General features: G+C 49.6%; 1 protein-coding gene across 1 annotated transcript in view; it reads left to right on the top strand.

The window, feature by feature from the left end:
* Window positions 1–432: 432 nt before the first annotated feature.
* Window positions 433–20,962, top strand: part of TCERG1L (transcription elongation regulator 1-like) — a 52,845-nt gene continuing 32,315 nt past the window's right edge. The window contains exons 1-2 of the mRNA XM_008588208.1: window positions 433–581; window positions 10,946–11,015. Coding sequence (XP_008586430.1) covers window positions 476–581; window positions 10,946–11,015 — 176 coding nt within the window. The 5' untranslated portion in view covers window positions 433–475. The remainder of the gene's footprint in view (window positions 582–10,945; window positions 11,016–20,962) is intronic.

The following is a 20,962-nucleotide window of genomic DNA, read 5'->3' as shown; positions in this document are numbered from 1 at the left end:
GTGCCTCAGCGGGGAAGCTTAGGGGACCGCTCCCCTAATTACTGTGTCCCTTGGTCCGGAGCCAGAGGTGCCTCAGAGCGCTCAGGCTTTGAATTGGGATTGCATTTAAACAGAGATAGCTGGTGTGCTAGGAAGAGCTCTGACCTTGTATGACCTCATGCTGCCCGGCTTTTCTGAATTTGGGTGTCCTTACTGGTAAAAGGACTGTCATGAGTATGTCTATCTGTTAACCAAATGTGATAAAATATGAGAAAGATCTGTACAGCTTCCTAAAAAGACAGGCTTTCTTGTTATTGTTTATACTCTACATAAATAACCTTTGCAAATATGTGGATTTCAGCCCTGAAAGGCTTTTTGAATTAGGGTGCATACTGGCGACTTTTTAACTAAATGCATTTGACAGTGACTGATGTGAATTTTCAACAGGTGTGTGGTCTGGACGGGCGATGACAGGGTTTTCTTCTTCAACCCCACGATGCAACTCTCCGTCTGGGAGAAGCCGATGGACCTGAAGAATCGTGGAGACCTCAACAGGATCATTGAAGACCCGCCCCACAAACGCAAGCTGGAGGCCTCAGCAAGTAACTAAGACCTGGGCTGTTTGCATCCATTTTAAAGGGTTTAGGCTGTAGATTTCTAATGAGCATGAAATGAAAGCACATGTTTCCTGGTAATGCTGGAAATCGATTATTAAGGAATCTTGTTCACGATTGCAAGATTTAATAATTAAGTTTTTATAGCACTTTCCCTAGAAACCTTGGTCCTTCCAAGCAGTCGAGTCTGGCTTTCTTTTCACATCATGTAAGGTTGTTAATTCAGAGAAGGCAGTTCATTCCATCAGCCACTCGGATTTTCTTTCCAACATCGCCATTATCCAGAATTTTATCTTTGTTCCAAATGTCTTATGAAGGCCACTTGAGAGGCCAGATGTACACAAATGGGAGTGTACTTCCTTCTGCCTTGCACACTCACTTTAGACCCCCGGGCTAGATCAATACATGGTTGCACACGGAGGGATGCTTTCCTTCTGCAGGAACCTCTGCACCAGAGGGGAGGGCATGCCGCTCGGCTGCGGAGGAATGGCAAGCTTGGCAGAGAGGCGCTTACCCCTCACCATGTCCTTGTGAATCTTGTCTCACTGAGACTCAGAGAAGATCTTCTAGCATTTTCAGAAGGATCCTTTCTGATTAGACCTAATACATTTGTTATGAGCTGCGGTGTTGGGAAAGCCCTACTCCTGACTTGCTGCAGACATTTGAGAGCAGGGGCTCTTTGCCAACTGGAGATACAGAGATGCTTGTCTGCCAGGCCGGGCCAGTGGAAAGGGGGTCTTGACCCATTGGAAGAGGGTCTTTGTTATTTTCGTGGGGTGTTTATGGTGTTTGTAGTGATATTTTGATTCCACGTTGTATAGGGCTGACATAAGGTGTCATCTGCCCACACTTGGAGTCAAATCCGGAGACATTTGATTGGAACTTTAAGAGATAGATAGTATAAAAGTTTTCTTGGCATTTGTAACAGCACTAAGAGACATGGCAATGATTGCTCTTGAAAAGCCGGTGCTAGTCTTTTAACATCGAGACACGACAGGTTTGATATGTTTATTTAAGATAATGAGAACATTCTTCAGAGACCTTGAGTCACCTGATGTTGGGAAAAGCTAAATGGCCTGGGAGCCTATTTAACTGAACCTATGAAAATGTTTTTGCATGCAGGGAAAGTAAGGTTTGGATTTGGCGATTTTGTTTTCTTTTTTGATCAAGTGGCATCCATTCTTTAAAGGGATATTTTGAATCCTGAATGTGGAAAGAAGTCATTATAGGAAACAATCTCCCAAGGTTTTTACTCGCAGACAAGATAATAGTGCACAATTTAGGAAGCCCATGAGACCTTAAACTCCTGAGAAATGTTAAGGTACAGTTTATTGTCTCAGTGATTTTATTTGCTTGCTAAAAGGCAAATACAACAGACAGATTCCTTGCTCCTTTCTTTAGCTTGCAGTCTGGTAGGTAACTGGGTGCTGCTTCATTTTTTCCCCCCAAATCGACAGAAGCAAGAAAGAAATGAACTTTTTAAAAGTTTACACACAGTTGCTCTCCTGTTTTTATTGTTTGGACCAAATTAGGCCAGGTCTGAAGAGAAACATGGAGTTGTTTTAAAACATCCCCCTGGGTCATCTGCTATATGAAGGCCTGGAAGGACTGCGGGTGGAGGACAGGGACCCGAATCACCTACTAACAAGAATCTCATTTTATCCTTTAAAAGGTAGAGAGTTGAGCCGTATGTCGAACACACACAACCAGAAATATCTGATCGATTTAGATTTAGCATGTCATGGTATCTCGTCTCTGTCAACTGCATTTGGATGTGTCTAACTACTCTGCCTAGATAGACATGTGACTTCAAAATCACATGTAGTTACAAAATGATTTTTAACCTTACCTCCTCTTAAGAAGAGAGAGATTCTCTTAAACCAATCTCGTCTCTGTCAACTGCATTTGGATGTGTCTAACTACTCTGCCTAGATAGACATGTGATTTCAAAATCACATGTAGTTACAAAATGATTTTTAACCTTACCTCCTCTTAAGAAGAGAGAGATTCTCTTAAACTAGGTTTGCTTGGGTTTTTTAACCTGAATCGTAAGGACATGCAAATGACCTCAATTCTCAACTTCCCGTTGCCAGGGTAGAATGATATTCAAGAACATAACTTCTAATTTCCTAAGATCCACCCAGAGAGCTTTGCAGGAAAACAATTAGTACAGGAGGTGTTCCTGGAGAGCTAATTAACAAGGGGCAGAGTTGGTAACCTCCAGACACCAGCAGCGAGTGGCGTTTCCCGGTCTGGGGTCTGGTCATTCACTGGGGCTCATCCAGGGATTCGATCGCTAATTATTCTAACAAGCTCTAGGGAGATTGCCACGGGTGGAGAATTTTGTTTTTCACATTTAGTTCGACTGTGAGTCATTGTAGACTTGAATACATCAATACCTATTTCTAGTGTGAAACGGAACAATTAAGCATTCCAGTTGATACCCATTATTTTTCAAGAGGCAAATGAAATAAATTAATTGTATGAAATGGCTGCCACACTTAACACTATTAGGTCCTAGGGGTGCAAGTGTGTGTAGTGGGGTAAAGGCACGGAAGTGGTAGCTAATAGCATTAAGTCTTTACAGGGCACAGGATACAGACCTGCCAAAAGAGCTAAGCCACTCGCCATGTGGCAGAGAAAGAGCTGGCTTTTTCATTCTGCTGGCATTGCTGAGGAATTCGAGCGAAGGCCTGAATCATTTCCTAATTACCTTGCAGGGCACCCAGACGTTTTAGGGCCCTGGTAGCTGAGCCGTCGGTTGGGAGCATGCGCCTGGTGAACTCCAGTGAAGGGAGGGGACCAGGCCTCGCCCCACCCGTCTGCCACGTGTCGTGCAGTTCTGGGCTGTTTCACACTCTTCCATTTAGGGGACACTCACTTTCATTTTTCCACCAGCTTCAGTATTCCTCAGACCTGTCAGTGGCTCAGCTCTTTTGCTGTGTTTACCTGCAGCAGCCAGGTCCTCTGTCCTGGGACAGGTGGAAGCCTCCGGCCGTCTGGCTGATGTACTGTGTCTTCCTCGCCCTGGCCACCCTGCCTGCTCTGTCCACAGCAGGGCACCCCGTCCCTTCACTGGGAGGACCGGCGCAGCTGTGGGATGCCTCGGGGCCATTAGACACAGTGCCGCTGGGCTCTTCCTCAGGTGGAGAGGAGGCGCAGCGGGGGAAGATGGGGATACACACCCCAGCGTCCCCATTCTGTCTCCTCCCAGTGGCTGAGGAGGATGGGAAGCTGGGGACGAGCTGGAGGGAGGCGGGCAGAGTGCGGTCCCCTCTTCTGGTCTGCTCTAACCACATCACAGCCCCAGGAGTGGGTGCCATCTGTACTGGATACCAATTGTGGCTGTAACAAATTGTCACACGGTGGCTCTTCACACCCACAGTCATTGTCTTCCCGGAGTCCCTCAGAAGCCTCACTGGTGTCTGCAGAGCTGAGCTCTTTCTGGAGGCTCTGGGGAGAATGGGTCTTGGCCTTTTCCGGCTTCTAAAGGTGGGTCTTGGCCTTTTCCGGCTTCTAAAGGTGCCTGGTTTCTTTGGCTTCTGGTCCCTCCTTCTACCTATGAGGCCAGCAGAGTGGCCTCTTCAACTTCTCTGACCCTGACCCTCTGCCTCCCCTCTTCCACTTTTAGGAGTCCTTGTGACCTGTTGGACTCACCTGGGCAAGGCAGGCTGCTCTCCCATCTCAGGGTGAGGTGTTTGGCAACTTTAATTCAACATGCAACCTTAATGCCCCTTTGCCACGTAACCTAACACATTCACAGGTTCTGGAATTAAAAAGCAGACATTGGTGGTGGGCGCATTATTCTGTGACCCACCGTCTCTGTACCCATTTTACAGAAGGGGACGCTAAAGAAAGGAGTTTATTTAACTCGCCCAGGGCCACACTTCTATCAAGTGGGGAACTGGCATCTGCACCCCAGTGGTCTGACTTGAGATCTGAGGGGGGCAGCCTGGCCAGGCCTCCTGTGAGCACAGGATAGAACGCTGGCCCCCTCCGTGCCCCTCACAAGTAACCAGGTGCGGGCAGCCTTGCCTCCCACACTCCTCGTCCCCACGCTGTAACAGAGGTGGCAGGGACAGCACTCGGTTTCAGTTGCTCTGTACACATTCTAGTAATTTATACACAAGACAAGTATAAACAGAGAATCACATGCATTTCACCGTGCAGATGATAAAGTCGTCCCCGTGAGTAAATACAGCTGTGACTGGTAAATGGGTCACTTTCCCAAGTACTGTTTGGCAGGGACAGGATGCTGGGTCTCCAAATCACAATGGGACCCTGTGGCCAGCTGCTCAGTGAGACCTGGGTCATAGAAAGTGGAAGTGCTGGAGCTCTCCAGAGTGGTGAGGACATGGCCCCTTCCATGCAAGAGGATGCAGGTGGACGTGTGAGACTCTCTCCACATAGAATTCACCAGCCCCAGGCACTACAGGAGGAATCCTGGCCCTCACATGGGACCTGTGTCCATATCTGGGCACCGTCTGCTGGCTTCCAGGGCCTAAGGCTCTTTGCACAATGAATGCATCAGGTGACTTGTTTTCTAAGTTTCATTTTAGTTTCTGTAAGATGACACCCAGATAAGGCAGGTGAGTAGAGACAGGTGATCCCCCAGGAGAATCCCTTGTAGATTTGCAGGAATTGGATGGGGGGGGCAGTGCTTCTTTAACTCCTGGTGGAATTTGGCAGGTAGGGGAGGAAGAGCCAGGATGCACGGGCTTGGCAAAGGTGTGGTCTGCAGGGAGCTCCAGTAATGCTCACCTTGCTGTGCTCGACCTCAGCAGGGCAGGCCAGAGGGGCAGAGCAGAGGCTTAACCAAGATTCCAGATGCACCACTTAATTAGCATGGATAAAGAGACTGTGTCTCCTCTCTGTGCCTTCGGGCCCACCTGACTGTTAGAGACAGCATTTCGTAGTGTGGTTTCCCCAGAACCTAATGCTTCCAGCCACCACCCGCCTCCTGGGTGAGGATCAAAGGAAGGAAGGAAGGAAGGAAGGAAGGGAGGGAGGGAGGGAGGACTTTAATTCCCTTCTAAATCAATCATTTATTTATTTAGGGACTCATGGTTGACCAGGTGCAGGGCTCCACACTAGACCCAACAGTGAGCAGGTGTGGACAGCGGGCAATGGGTCGTGGGTGTTGGGGAGACGTGAGGGGCAGTGGGTGGACAGAACCACCTGCCTACCCAGCCCAGAGGCCGCAGTTTCCTCCTCAAGGAAGGGTCACTCGCACTGTACCCCAGAAGTTGGGGATGAGGCAGGCAAAGGGTGTGTTGCAGGCCCTGAGGCAAGAGGGAGAGGGTCAGGCTTGGGGATCCCCATGTCCCCCGTGGTTGAGCAGGGCGGGGTGCAGCCTGGGGAGGCCCGCAGTGGGCACCAAGGCATGGGAAGCCCGGGAGCCCCTGCGGTGGCAGCAGCATCGTCAGTATAGCATGTCCAAACAACCTCAGAGATGTCCCCGTTAGGGTTATTGGCCAAATGCAGAACTTCCTCCTGAGTCTCAGCTGGGAACCCTGGCCCAGCACAACAAAGTGCCCCTGTTGGGTCCGTCCCCAAGTCAAGGCGGCCTGTAGCCACCTGCCCAGCTCTGTCCAGGCTCTTCCTCTTCCTGAGCTCCATATTCTTTACATTTTTTTCTGAAGTCAAATGCAGCCTTGTGTCTGGGGCTGATTCTGGTATCTGTGGGTGCCTGGCCGGACCTGCCGGCTCAGTGCAGACAAAGCCACCGAGCAGTCTGATGACTTTGACCCAACCCCCTTCACACCCAGGGACTCTTGTCCCCCAGTGCAGGCTAACACTCCCCACCCGCCTCTCCTGGCAGGAGCTCAAGTCCAGGTGACCCTTGCTGCCGAATGACCTTGAGTGGGGTGCCCTGGCTGCTCTGACATGGGGCTCCTGCTCGGCATCCTGTCCAGATGCCCACCCCCGTCTGCCTGCAGGGCTCCCCTCCCAGCTTTCCCACCTGTGGGCCGTTCTCACCCAGCTCTGGCCAGATGCTGTCTGGGGCTCCTGCCCATGCAGGGGAACCCTGCCACCTCACCCCTCTTTGTGCCTGGAAGCCCCAGTCCCGGGAGAGCGCTTGCTCTTCCTCACCCCGAGGGTGCCCGGGTGGCGCGTGGAGGGGTGTTTGCTGTTGTCATCCTTCCTACTTTCTCATTCACAAACACGAATCTTAGAAAGAACAACAGAACACCTTGCCAGTGAAGGACTCGTCTCTTGTGGGTCTCGTGGGTTTCAGACCACGCAGAGGGAGCCATCTGCCTGGCACTTCATGGAGAGGTCCCAGGAGATGCAGGCCACCCTGCTGCAGCGTAACTCTAACCCTGCAGGGCCAGTGGCCTCTCAGCCTGCTGGGCGGCGCTTCTGTGCCCGTGCGGAGTGTCGAAGGCAGGCCTTGCCTGTCCACTGCCCTCTGCTCCTGGCATGTGCTTGAGACCTCTTGCAGAGCACACAGACCTCCCGCAGAGCACGCAGACCTTCTGCAGAGCACACGCAGCTGTGCGTGCAGAGTGTCCCCTCAGCCTCAGGAGCCGAGTGAGGTCTCCCTCAGGGCTGCCTCAGCCGATGCCATGCTGAAGGTTACCACACTGAAGGTTAGTGACATTCAGAAGTGCAGACAGAGCACTGTGTCACCTCAGCTTTAAGTTTTCTAACTTGCTTTGTTTGTAGACACTCAGTAAAACAGCCTGTACATTCACTTCAGAGGGGCGTCCCGCTCATCTGAAAACCCCCTCCCAGGCCAGCTCTCGGTTGTGAAAGTCAGGCTTCACCAGGTTGGAAGGGTGTTTTGGAGGAGCTCTGATGTCTTCTGATATATTTCTTTGGATGTAAAGGTCATTTAACCTGCTGTAAGCCTCTTTCTGCCGGATCTTTGCAGATACCCCCAGAACTCCTGTAAGATTCAGACCAAGCAGTTTGCTCAGACCCCAGGAAAGCTTATCTGAGCTAGTGAGAGGATTGCTCCTGAGAAGCAGGGGACAGTGACCTTAAAGTGGGCTGCGGGTCTGAACGCCGACCACTGGAGAGTGCTCAGGAGTTGAGCGTGATTGCTGCCAAGTGGGGAGCCCCTGCCGTTCAGGAGGGACGTGGGGATCCGCCCAGTTCACAGGCTGCGGCACTATCCTCCCAGGCGCCCTCAAACTTGCCGGGTCCCGTCTGCCTCGGGACTCACCACACACCAAGGACATCAGCTAACGGCAGGTGTGCCTCACACAGCAAAATTCAACGCCTACGATTTTTCAGTAAGTTTTATCCAGAGATTGTGCTACGCTTTCTAAGAAGACTTATGTAATAGGTGCCATCCTTTCCACTCACGGAAGGAAGACATTTGGCTCATGGAGACTCAGAGGGCTTTGCACTGGTGAATCCAGCTGACTTTAAACGTTTGTGTGTGTGTGTGTGTGTGTCTATACACCCTTGCTGCTAAATGCATGAAAACAATACATTTAGGATATACAGGGAAGTGTGTGTACACATAACATCAAAGAAATTGGCAAGTGGTACCTGTGTTCTGCACCTTGCTCATAACACATCTTGGGTACCTTCATCCCTGCATGTTTAGAGCATCTCTCTCCTCTCCCCACTTCTCTTTATCACCCCCTTCTCCACTTCTCTGCCTCCTTTTTGCCCCCCACTCGTCTCCCCCACCCTTGTTGGGACACGTCATGACTTCATCAGACCCTCCCTGCTGATGGGCTTCTAGGTCATTTGCTTGTTGGTGCTAACACACATAATGCTGGTAAGAATATCTTTGTGCATATATATTTATCTTAGTAGTGTTTTTATAAGTGTATCTATTGTGTAATTTCATGCCATTAGAATTACCATGTCAAAAAGTACATGCATTTTAAATTTTTGACAAATATTGCTAAATCTTCTCCCAAAGAGATGGCTCCATGCACACCCCCCTAATAGATTGTGCATCTCTCCTCATCAATTTAGGTCATCAGAACTTAGTTTTTAAAACCATCTCTGTTCCAGTTGGCACTCCTTTTATTTGGGTGGCATTGAACAGTCTCTCTCTGGTTTGCTGGCCACTGGTTTTGTTGTGTGTCCCTGTGAAAGGCTTCAGCTTTAGTCTTTTTTATTCAGTTGTACAGACTCTTGCAAATCAAGGATACCAGGGCTGGGCTGTAATACTATTCCAATGTTTGTTTTGGTCTTTTGATTTGTTTTGTGCCATGAGAAGAGTTGTTTTTGATTTTTTTTCTTATTGAGGTAAAATATACATAAATGAAGTTTAGCACCTTAACCATTTTAAGTGTAAAATTCAGTGGCACTAAGTTTATTCACAGTGTTGTGTGGCCATCACCACTGTCTACAGCATTTCTAAAGCTTTCGCACCACGGGAGAGGGGAGACTGGGAGGCACAGTCGAGCGAGTGTCCAGCTGCAGGTGTGGGGACACTGGTGGGTGTGGAGGCTGCCACCGGGAAGGCTGCACGAGGGCCACCGTGTTTGACTTGCTGAGCGGGTGCCCTGGGACAGGGGCCGGAGGCGCAGGAGGTGGAGATCCAGGCAGGAGTGGAGCTCGGGGGCAGCGAGGGGACAGGGACAGTTGGAGCCATGGAAGTGTTCATGTCAAAGAAGCTGCAGAGAATAAAGGGACAGACCCTCAATGTCTTTTATCCCCTTTCCAAATGCCTTAATTTTCATAAATAGTCTTTTCTCCAAACCAGTGCCTCTTAACTGGGGCAGAGGCTTTATGCCTCCCAAGGACAGGTGGCAATTTGGGGAGACATTTTTGGTTATCACAGCTGGAAGGGGACACTGCTGCAGGTATCTAGTGTGTAGAGACCAGAGACGCTGCTAAACATCCCAGAGTTCACAGGACAGCCCCGTGACAAAGAGTGACCCAGCCCCAGATGACAGTGGTACCAGGTTGAGGACCCCTCATGGAGAGCCCTGAAACCCTCTTGGGCTGTGTCTTCTTACCTTCTGTGGGCTGAAGTCCTAAATACCCCTCACCCCCAACACTGCCCTACAAGAAGCCCTGATTCCTGCACCAGCTTCATAGTTGAAAGGGTGGCATTGTCTCTAATGTCTCTTTCCTGGCAGAGACTCCCACAGAGCGTGTATGAGGAAAGACTGCCGGCCTCATTACAACATGCGGGAGCTGATGTGTCTACAGCCAGGTCCTGCTTAGGAAGTGCTTGGTGGCCCCATAGGCTGAGCGGGTAATGGTGAGGCTGTGTGCGTGTGTAGGACGTGGTGTGGATGGGCCGCCGGTGGCAGGAGGCTGCCAGGAGGGAGATGCCATGCGGCTGGGATGAGCCAGCAGCTCACAGAACTAGACCCCCTCATCTGACCACCAACCCCGCTCTGTACATTGAAAGAAAACCTATGAATAGATTTGAATTGAGAACTGGAGACAGAGGCATTGTGGGGATTCCGAACACAGCGTGTACAGAGTCATCAGGTTTCATAAGCACAGGCGTGGAGTCGACGCACTCACGATGCGTGGTGTGCTGGCTGCAGAGCCTCTGCAGGAGCAGGTGCAGGGCTCCAGTCATGGGGAGGGGCAGGTGGGGACATGGAGGACACTGCCCACGCTGTGACAAGGGATGGTGGACACAGAATGAGAAGCAGGGAGGGTCTGGAAATCGCCAGGCCTGTCAGGGCAGAAATGACGATGCTCTAGATCTGTTGTCACACTCACTGTCCTCTTTCTTCCTTGGAGACCGGCACCAAACCCCAGGCTCCTGCCTCTTCTTCGTTCCAAAGCTCGCCACACATTCACAGGGCCAACCGCTCCTGGGGGGACAGCGGGGCTGTGTCTTCAGGACCCGTTTGGCTTTCCAATGTGGATGTCTAGTCGGTAGTGAAGGGCACACAGCGTGCAGGAGGAGCCTGGTCAGCCCTGCAGCGGGCAGAGGACGTCACAGGGACCAAGCGAAGGCACGGCTGGTAGTCAGCCCTCCTGTAGAGCAGTTGGCCACACGGCCAGTCCCGGTCTCGAGGCTGACTCACGGGAACGTGAAGGCAGATGTGGAACAGCAGGGCTCGTGCCAGGCCTTCATCCCGAGGGGTGAGAGGAGGGGTGAGGGAAGGGCCGGGGGATGCCCACCTTCCATTCTCCGTCCCCCACCCCTCTGGGAGGTCCAGCAACCTCTAGACGGACAGCCACTAATGACGGCCTTTCCACAGAACAGCAAAATCAGATTTCTCTTGTGCCAAAATATAGAAGAACGTGTACCAAGAGTGGATGAGTTGTAGGATTTGGTATCAGTCTTTACGAGAAATCTGTTTTCCTACTTTCCAGATGAGTCTCCTTGAGAGCGTGTGCTGCCTGGTGTTTTGCCAGAGCGCTGAGCTCTGACCCTCCAGCGATTGATTAACTTGGTTTTCTTTTAGCCGACAGCAGCGACGGGTCCAGTTCTGAGGATGGCAGGGAAGACCAGAGCCTGAAAACCAAGAGGAACCGGTAGGTGCCACGTCCTGTCCTGTGTGCCTTTCCTTAGTAGGCGCTCGGGGTGTGGGAGACAAACGGTATCGGTTTGACGGTACTTACTTTGAGTAAAGACTAATTGAACTGCTGAACAGATGGCAAAAGTCCTCAGATTCTCTCTCAGCAACTGCTCTGGGCACCCCTTCGAAGCAGGTGTCTCTGGGCACCTCAGACGCTGTGCACACGGCCTGGTGCCCCACGCCCAGCCCCGGCTGCACCCCTGAGCCGTGTCGGAGCGGTTAGGGTGGGCAAGGTGTGAGGTGGTGTGTTTGCTTGGTGACAGAGTGGGCTTAAGGTTGTCAGCCTGGCATGGTGCTCCAGCTCGGTGTCCTGCTTGCTCAGTGACCTCAGATTTCTCATCAGTAAAACGAGATGAGGCCTGTGTAACTGCACGTTGCACTGGGTGGATGGGAAGCTCTCCAGCCACACAGGTGTGTCACCGCTTGGTTGTGGTGGTTGCAAAGCCCAAGGGTGGGGAATCCATCTTTTCTATGAAACCAGGGGTGACTCTTAGCCCTTCAATCCCTTCTGTAAGGCCGTTGGCCAGCCCTTCCTTTCATACTGAGTTTCGCATAAAGGGGTAAAAGTGGGGGATTAGGAATCTAAGTTCCCCAGAACAGGAGAGATGGGTGGGATGACGTGGCTGCTGGGGCACCTGTCTTGGGCAGGGAAGCGTGGAGTGAGCCTCACAGGTGTTTCCTGAACGAGCTTGTTGTCGGCCCAGGCGGTGCCCGTGTGGGTGTCCCGTCAAGGCCTGGGGCTCATGCGGCCCAGCAAGTGCATGCACAATTGCTCATGCACAGGTGCAGCCCCTCTCTCGGGACATCCTGGGCCTGCGACAGGACCAAACGCAGTGTTGAGAATGTTAGCATTGCATGTATTTCCTCTTTAACACTGTGCCTTAGAAGCAGCACCATGTCTGCGAAAGCAAACGCTTGCCGCTTCTCACCTCTTCAGTCCTTCATCCCGTGGCTCTTTAGCAAAGGACAAAACCACGGTGGGGGCAGGAGGGAGCAAGAACTGGTGTGGGGTCGAGCCGGTGGGCACCTGACAGTGGGGGCTCCAGGGCAGACTCTTCTCTCTAGCGGACACCCACAGAGTGGCAGACCTGCAGGATTAGATACCACAGAACTTTCCAGACAATGCAAAAAAGGATAAGCACTGTTCTCCCTAACTCAGGGAGGTGGTCTTGCAGGAGGTGGGAGGTCTCCCCCTCCCTGGGCTTATGGTGCCTGGCCCCACGCTCAGGCTGCCACCGGGCAGGGGCTCTGTGTGGCCCTGGCTTGACACTTCCCGCCCCTCCCATGGGCCTGTTTTCTTGCTGCCCCAAATCTTCTCCTTGGAAAATCTCTTTTGGGATCAAAGGACACTTGGGGATCCGCAGGGGTGGACACGAGGGCTCCAGGAAAGGGAGCATGTGTCATCTCCTGTACTCACGTCATGTGTTCAGCACGGACGCCAGCTGAGCCGGTCTCTGCTGGTCTGGATGTATCAGCTCAGTCTGAAGAACACGATGCGCTTCCTGCGGCATAAGAGAAATGGAGGTGTAATGATTTTTTGATGAATCTTGAACCTGCGTAGGAGGAAAATCTCAGCACGATCCCAAGTGGCTGGGATGTCTGCCACATCGCCAGTCTTCATTCGCTGTCCTGTGGGACTGGCCTCGGATTCTCAGCAGTTGGCATTTCAGTAACGTCAAAACATTAATTTAGGTTTTAATTATCTGAATGACGTCCATAATTGAAAACTAACTTTGAAACAAACGCGGATGTTTTGCACGATGCCGCCCAGTTCTGGCAGTTGTACGTTCCCACGTTCGTTTCTGCCTCGAGGCTTCTGTGTGAGGCGCAGGCGTCCCTCAGGCTCCCCGGACACTCACGTGGGGCTGCCATGGGCGGCTCTGTCCTCCCAGCACCATCTGGGAGGAACACGCTTGAGTGGTCATTCGGCAGCGGGGCTGAGGTCCTGGTGTGCCCACCAAGTCCTGATCATTCCCTTACGAGCCAGTTTACAAAGCCGCCCTGTTCTTCCTGGAGGCTCTGTCCCAGGCAGGTCCCCAGCTCTGCTGCTGCAGCACCGTCTGTGCCCCGTGCCCAGAGCTGATCGTCCTCAGCATCTTATCCTTCTTCAAGTACCGCTCGACCTCCTAACTGCATTTATGTACTTTTACATAGTAGGATCTGGCACGTGTGGTCAGACAACATGCCTCCATAGAGCCTGCTGGAATCAGTCATTTTTGACCTGAGCTTTTTCTATAAATAATGTAATTTTTCCTTATCAAAAGCACTTAAAATCCTCCTGCAACATGTGACTCACTAGCAACTGTATGATGATGTTAAAGAAACAGGAATAAACTGCAATGAAGGTCGCTTGGGATGCTGGTCTCCGTTCCCTGCGTTTCTTACGGACCCTGGCACGATTGATGTACGTTTGTGACATTTACACATGATGGAATTAAATCAATTGTGCCAATAATTCAGGCCCAAATGATACTTTTCCTAAAATTCCTTTGGAGGAGAAATATGTCACAATGACAAGCTTTCAAATTACTAAAATATTTTAAACTCCCTGGTGGGTGCCATTTCAAATAGCTTGTTATTTACTATTTCATGGAATGTGCTCATGATGCATGGTCATAGATCTTCCCCGGGACCAGGAAATTGATTAATCATTGCATGTCCCCTTTAGCGCCGTGCCCGAAGGTCCCCCAGTTTCTGTTGTGCACGCCTTTTTATAGTTCAGACCTGTTTTTTTGAATGTGCTGTCTATTTTAGAGAGTTGGGATTTATTTCAAAGAATCACAATGAATTAGGGACTCAGCAAAGGTGTGTCATTTGGTTTGAAAATCAGAATGAACTTATCCACATTAGAGAAGTAATTGCCAGTCATGTCCATGGCTTCGAGCCCCTTCATGAGGGGCCAGGTTTTGCCAGTCATGAGCCTGGGGATTTCTGTGACATTCATAGCTTTTCACAGCATCAGAGAGTAACACTGTTCTTTTGTGTTTTCTATCATGGGCCAGATGGCCTGGAAAACATATCTCTGTTTCCATGACATTTGGTATAGATTTCTTGTACTAAGGGTGACCAAAAGAAATCTCTTGGCTTCAAATATTGTTTATCAAAGTAGTTTGTAAGCTTTGGGGATATCCAATTAATGGCTTTGGATGTGCGTGGTAAAGTTGACCTCCTACCATAAAATTGTGACATCAAACCCCAACACTTTCCTGGGGCTCTATACAGCTTTGGCTGAAGACCCAAGAGCCTGGCATGAGCAAGAAATGTCCCTTATGGTCACTTTCCTCCTTGCCCAAATATGCCCTCCTTTACTCTTAGCAAACCAAGGTGGCCATGGTGTCCCTAAAGCATTTCTTTTGGATGGCACTGGGGCATAAAAGACTCTGGGCCACTCTGAGGAGGTAGTTTTCATAAGAAATCCCCATCCTAATGCCCATACATAACCGTGAGCTGCCTTCTGTAGAGCCGTGTGGCTATAATCTGTCTACCCAGGGTTCTGCGCTCCACCTGGAGGTGACCTAGGGTAGGGTGGGTCCTTCCAGAGCAGAAGGAGAACACCACCATCCAAAAGACAGAACAACTCAGTGATAACTTTTGATCTGCATAACACAATGCCCAGTCTGCAGGCTTTGCAGCCACTACCCCTGAGACAGTCTCCAAGTAAAGCCCACTCCCCTATTCAATCAGAAAGCTGCTGCTCCCTGATGCAAAGGACAATAAAGAGCCATCAGTGAGCATGTTCAGCAAGGAGCGGCAGCACATGGTGCCTCTGTCTCCACAAACAGAGCATGAGATGAGCCCCTCTCACATCTGCAGAGAGGCCTTCTAGGATCCCAGCGCCATTAACTAACTATTGAGAAAGTGAGAGCATCACTTCTTTGAAAATGCTTTGCACTAATGCTATAAAATGTGTGGACTCCAAGTTAAAATGGCTATGAAATTATGTCTTTAACTTGTGCCTAGACAGCAACAGAATTATCTGCATCCCAGTGTCAGCACCAGCATCTCATCTAATTCTCTGGTGACTTCATGACACAGGAGAGTGCAGCGTCTCTCTGTGATCTTCGACCTGCATGGAAAACAGATTATTAACATCCTCTTACCTTTCACGTTACTCTTTGTATTTAGTCCCTGATTGTAGCTGATCAGTTGGTTCTGTGTAGAAGCCTGTGGTTTTATAAACAGTATTGAGTCTGTGCCATCTGTCATTAGGGCCTTGTACGTGAGACCCTTTATTGGTATCGCCCATGAGAAGAGTCGGTGTGTGAGCAGCAATTTGTCATGGGGTTCCAATTTGTCTTTTTAGGCTGAAGCATAGACATTCCCTGGAATTTATTTACTTTTCAAAAAGGCCTATAAAACGTACGCATTTCTGAGAGGGATGAGTAGACAGTCAATGCTAGGTGCTAGTCGTGAGACCCGTGTCCTGACACAGCAGGTGTCACTTCCTAGAGGCTGGGGAGACAGGCAGGCTTCTCTTCCCCGTTTCCATGAAGTTTTTCACTCAAATGGAGATAAATCTGAAATCTGAGCCCCAGGAGGCCTGTCTAGACTTGGTTCTAGAGTGTTTGACCTTCACGGTCTTCCTCAGTTCTCTCTTAGGTCCTCTCGGCCTGCCATTCGCGTCACCTGGCTTCGTCACGGAGTAAGCTCTTGGGATGTGCTATCATCACACTCTTCACACAGCGCCGAGGGAGGGGGCTGGGGGTAGTCGGGGCCTCCTGTGCTGGCAGCGGGCATGTGAACTCTGAATGAAGCCACGGTGTCCCTGATGGGTCTGACCCTCCCTCGCACGAGTAGGACCTCCTTCCATGAGGGGCTTTACTTATGCAGTCAGAAGAACCTCAGATATCTGCTGTTTGCTGGGGAACTTTGGACCTTCCCAGCTTCTGGACAATCGTTCAAGTTCAACACAGCCCCCCCCCACACGTAGGCAGGTCCTTCCTGCTGTTTCAACTGAGTCTTAAGAAGTAAGTCAGATTTTGACAGGCTTTTGAGGGGGAGACATGCTGAATCCTGCTGTCACGTGTCCTCCTCGCCCCCCACCAGGACAAGCCCCTAGAGTCCCCTCCGGGCCAGGGGCAGGCCAGGTGAGGGCACAGTCTCCTGTCCATTCAAGAATCTCCAAAGAGCTTTCCCATCTGCATTTGGGGCTGTCTGGCCCCGGCGCATGCTCCAGAGTATTGGGAAATACCTTCCCTGACAATGGCCTTTAATTTTAGAAGGCGGTTTTAATTTCCAACTCTTCTTTGATCTTCTGACTTTAGAACTCTCTCTTTTAAATGGGACTGTCCACACACCTTCCCCCACATTACAGTGACAACTTCTGAAATTGCGGTAGCTGTTTGAAGTGGAAGTCTGTTTTCTTAAGTCAGCAGATTGTTTCCTGCTGGTGTGCCTGCGGGTGTATGACATGTCGCAGGCGTGGGTGTGGCTCATGTGTTGGGTCCCCACTGGAAGGCCCTACCACTTTGCTTCCTTTCCAGGAGGTGGGTCTGTCTTCAGAAATCTTTTTGTCCTATTAAGTTGACACATATGAGAACTTACCACCAGATTATGGTTTGTCAGGGGTTCCATGCATGTCACTGCAGGGACACAGAGAGACATCGCCAAGCAGGAGAGCACATCTCCCCCAAACCATGCCACTTTGCTCACAAGGCTGGTTACCAATAATGTGTCCCATTCTATGACCAGATGGAGGTATAAGTTTATAATAACCTGAGGTCATTTCCTCTTGTCTCCCGTGAAAGAGAATGCATTTGTCCTGTATTTGTGAGAAACAATAGGTTAAGTCTGTTTGGTCTGATTATTACTTCTGCTATGGAAAATGCTCAGCTTGAACGAATGAGTAGAGCTGGTTGGGGCAGACCGGGGACACGAGGGGCAGGGAAGCAGGGTGGTTAGTTCTGAAGGGGGTGGCCCAGGATGAGAGGCTTGCTGCGAGGCAGGGAGAAGCCAAAGGGAAACAGTCGCGCGAGGGGAAAACAGGTCAGGTAAATTCAAAAGATCCAGTTGACGTGGAGAGAATTCTGTCAAAGCACAGGAACTTTAATACGATAGGAGGAGAGACAGAGAGCTTAAGACAGCCAAGTGTTTATTGAGCTGTCTAGAACTGTGCTGAACATGTCCAACACAACGAAAAAGACAAATACATACACACAATTAAGCAGTAATAGTTACTTCACCTATTTTTAACTTTTTATGATGGAAAAGTTCAACATAAAGAAAGGAGCACTGCACTTCACCCCCTTGTGCCCTTTTCCTGGCTTTAGCAGCTCTCTCAGGGCCAGTTCTGTTCATTGCTACTGCATACTCCACAGGTTATTTTGAAGCAAACCCCAGATTTTTACATAGATTTCATCTGTAAACATTCTAGCATCCATATGTAAGATATAAAGGTTTAACAAATACAGCTATGGGAACATATGCACACCTGAAAAACAATTCCTTAATATTGTCAGATAGCCTCCCAGTCCTGTTCAAGTCCTGGGTTGTTTTATCTTTCAGATGAGCATCCAAATCAGGTTTGCGCATTGCCCCCTGTTTATCTTTCTCCTGTTGAACGAATGAGTAGAGCTGGTTGGGGCAGACCGGGGACACGAGGGGCAGGGAAGCAGGGTGGTTAGTTCTGAAGGGGGTGGCCCAGGATGAGAGGCTTGCTGCGAGGCAGGGAGAAGCCAAAGGGAAACAGTCGCGCGAGGGGAAAACAGGTCAGGTAAATTCAAAAGATCCAGTTGACGTGGAGAGAATTCTGTCAAAGCACAGGAACTTTAATACGATAGGAGGAGAGACAGAGAGCTTAAGACAGCCAAGTGTTTATTGAGCTGTCTAGAACTGTGCTGAACATGTCCAACACAACGAAAAAGACAAATACATACACACAATTAAGCAGTAATAGTTACTTCACCTATTTTTAACTTTTTATGATGGAAAAGTTCAACATAAAGAAAGGAGCACTGCACTTCACCCCCTTGTGCCCTTTTCCTGGCTTTAGCAGCCCTCTCAGGGCCAGTTCTGTTCATTGCTACTGCATACTCCACAGGTTATTTTGAAGCAAACCCCAGATTTTTACATAGATTTCATCTGTAAACATTCTAGCATCCATATGTAAGATATAAAGGTTTAACAAATACAGCTATGGGAACATATGCACACCTGAAAAACAATTCCTTAATATTGTCAGATAGCCTCCCAGTCCTGTTCAAGTCCTGGGTTGTTTTATCTTTCAGATGAGCATCCAAATCAGGTTTGCACATTGCGCCCTGTTTATCTTTCTCCTGAGTCTCTTTCAATCTATAGGTTTCTCTCCTTCTTCTACACTAATTTTTTTTCTTGTGTTTTAAGGAAATCAGTTTCTTCATGACGGTGCAGGTTGCCATAGTCTGGATACACATGTTCATGCCTGTGCTGCCTCGACGTGTTCCTCTCCCCTGTGTTTTTCGGACATGTGTAGTCCTATCTGCAGGCGCTATCAGGTTTACGTTTGGTTAGAGCTTCCTCGTTGAGTTCCTTCCATCAGGAGGCGTGTAAAGTATGGTCATTGGGCTTTTGTGATGCGAGCAGATGATTTGCTTCGATCCGACATTCCCTTAGGGATTGCTAGATGACTGGTGGCTTAATTCTATCATTTTGCTTTCATTTACTAGCTTGACTGCTTTTATAAAGAGAAACTTATCCTCATAAACTCTTTGGTTCCCTTGAGGTCTAGTGTGAACAGCAAACACAGGACAATGCTCGATGCTGTCCCTTTAATATCAATTTTCAAAATAATGTATTGGTTCCCTAGCATCCTCCAAAGACGACTGATTCATTATGCACTCCTGGATTTAAACGCAATTTTGTATTTTAATCAATTTTAGTTTTCTTCTCTATCCAGTAAAAGACAGTGATAGAGGATGTCTCATTCTTGGTGGTGGTTGGTTAATGATCCCAGGCACGAGGTGAACATTATCAAAACGTAGGTGCACGTCTAAGACATTTTTCTTGAATTATTTTTGGGCATTTGTTCTATTTCGTTGCTTTGAGTTTCCCTGTTGGAGACTCCAAGTACACGCTCTGGTTCTTCTCTGCTGTCCTCCCGAGTCACTGTCTTCGTCCTTCCTGTATGTGTTGACGGTATTTTCTGACTGCTCCTTTCATCTACTTCTCTGAAGACATTGTCTGTGACATTTATTCACTCCTGTGTTCCTTCTCATTTGTTTTTCATTTCTTTCTTTTTTTTTTTTCCTGACCAGTAAGGGGATTGCAACCCTCTGCACAGTGTGGTCTGCACCGCGCTCAGCCAGCGAGTGCACCGGCCATCCCCATATAGGATCCGAACCCGCAGCCTCGGCGCCACCAGCACCGCACTCTCCCGAGTGAGCCACGGGGCCGGCCCTGTTTTTCATTTCTAATTGTTTCCCTTTTGTTTCTAATTATGTCCTGGATTTTCTCAGACCTTTCTTTAAATCTTTCCTTTTTTAATATTCTTATTTCCTCAGTTTTTCTATTCTGATGTGTGCTGCTGTTTTATAGCACCTATCATTTTCCTTTAAAAAATTTAGCTCATTTTGGGGCAGTTAATATTTTCTCCAGACTCTTGGGCGTGTCTCTTGGCCTCTCCTCTGCTGGCCGGTGGGACGTGACTCTGCCCGCTAGTCTCTGTTCTTGCAGCAACTGTTTGTGGGCTGGACTGTGACGGTTTGGGTTTATTTCTGTCTAAGTGGGTGACGTGAAGGGAGGTGGCCTGGGATGATGTCCCCGTGTCTTGGCTCTGGGGGTCCCTGCCAGTGTCTGTGATTACTATGGGATGTGGGGCCTTTGGAGATCGGCCTCTGCTTGCAGCCTCACCCTCACCTGGGTGGATCTCCCCTCCCCGTGGCCTGGTGTCCCCGCCTGTTTGATTTAGATCGTGCTCACAGCGGTTTCCCTTTAGTACTGAGTTTTATCCGGAATGGAGCCTTCACAGACCCAGCCACCCTGCCCGCCCAGCCCTCCTAGGCCCCCTTGGCTCCTCTGCAGTTTGGAGCCCGCGAGTGCCCCAGCTTCAGCTGCTCTGCGATTAGCCTGCTGGGCCACCGAGGCGGGGACGACCCTCTCAGCATAGGGACTTCTGTTCGCGGCGCTCCCAGGCTTGCCAGCACCTAAGACCGAAGGACAGACCACCAAGTAGGCCCCTGGGTCTGTGCACCCACAGTTTGAGTTCTCAGGGACGCGTCTCCCCTGAGATCGTGAAGGTGCAGTCAGTGGCTTCTGTTCTGTTGCTCGATAATAGGATTTCCTACCCTCTTAACACTGTCACAATGGGGGGTTAAGTTTCTAATACATGGTCTTTGGGGGACACAATTCAATCCAAAGAGATCACCATCATCACCATCATCACCATCATCACCATCATCACCATCACCATCACCATCATCACATCATCATCATCATCACCATCACCATCATCATCACCATCACCATCACCATCATCACATCATCATCATCATCACCATCACCATCATCATCACCATCACCACCATCACATCATCATCACCATCACCATCATCATCACCATCACCATCATCACATCATCATCATCACATCATCATCACCATCACCATCATCATCACCATCACCATCACCATCATCACATCATCATCACCATCACCATCATCATCACCATCACCATCATCACATCATCATCATCATCACCATCACCATCATCATCACCATCACCATCACCATCATCACATCATCATCACCATCACCACCACCATCACCATCATCATCATCACATCATCATCATCACCATCACCATCACCATCACCACCATCATCACATCATCATCATCATCATCACATCATCATCATCACCACCACCATCATCATCATCACCATCACCATCACCACCATCATCACATCATCATCATCATCATCACATCAT

The sequence above is a fragment of the Galeopterus variegatus genome, unplaced genomic scaffold (assembly GCF_000696425.1).
Source record: "Galeopterus variegatus unplaced genomic scaffold, G_variegatus-3.0.2 Scaffold4714, whole genome shotgun sequence".
Taxonomy (NCBI): domain Eukaryota; kingdom Metazoa; phylum Chordata; class Mammalia; order Dermoptera; family Cynocephalidae; genus Galeopterus; species Galeopterus variegatus.
This window is presented reverse-complemented; position numbering and strand designations above follow the sequence as displayed.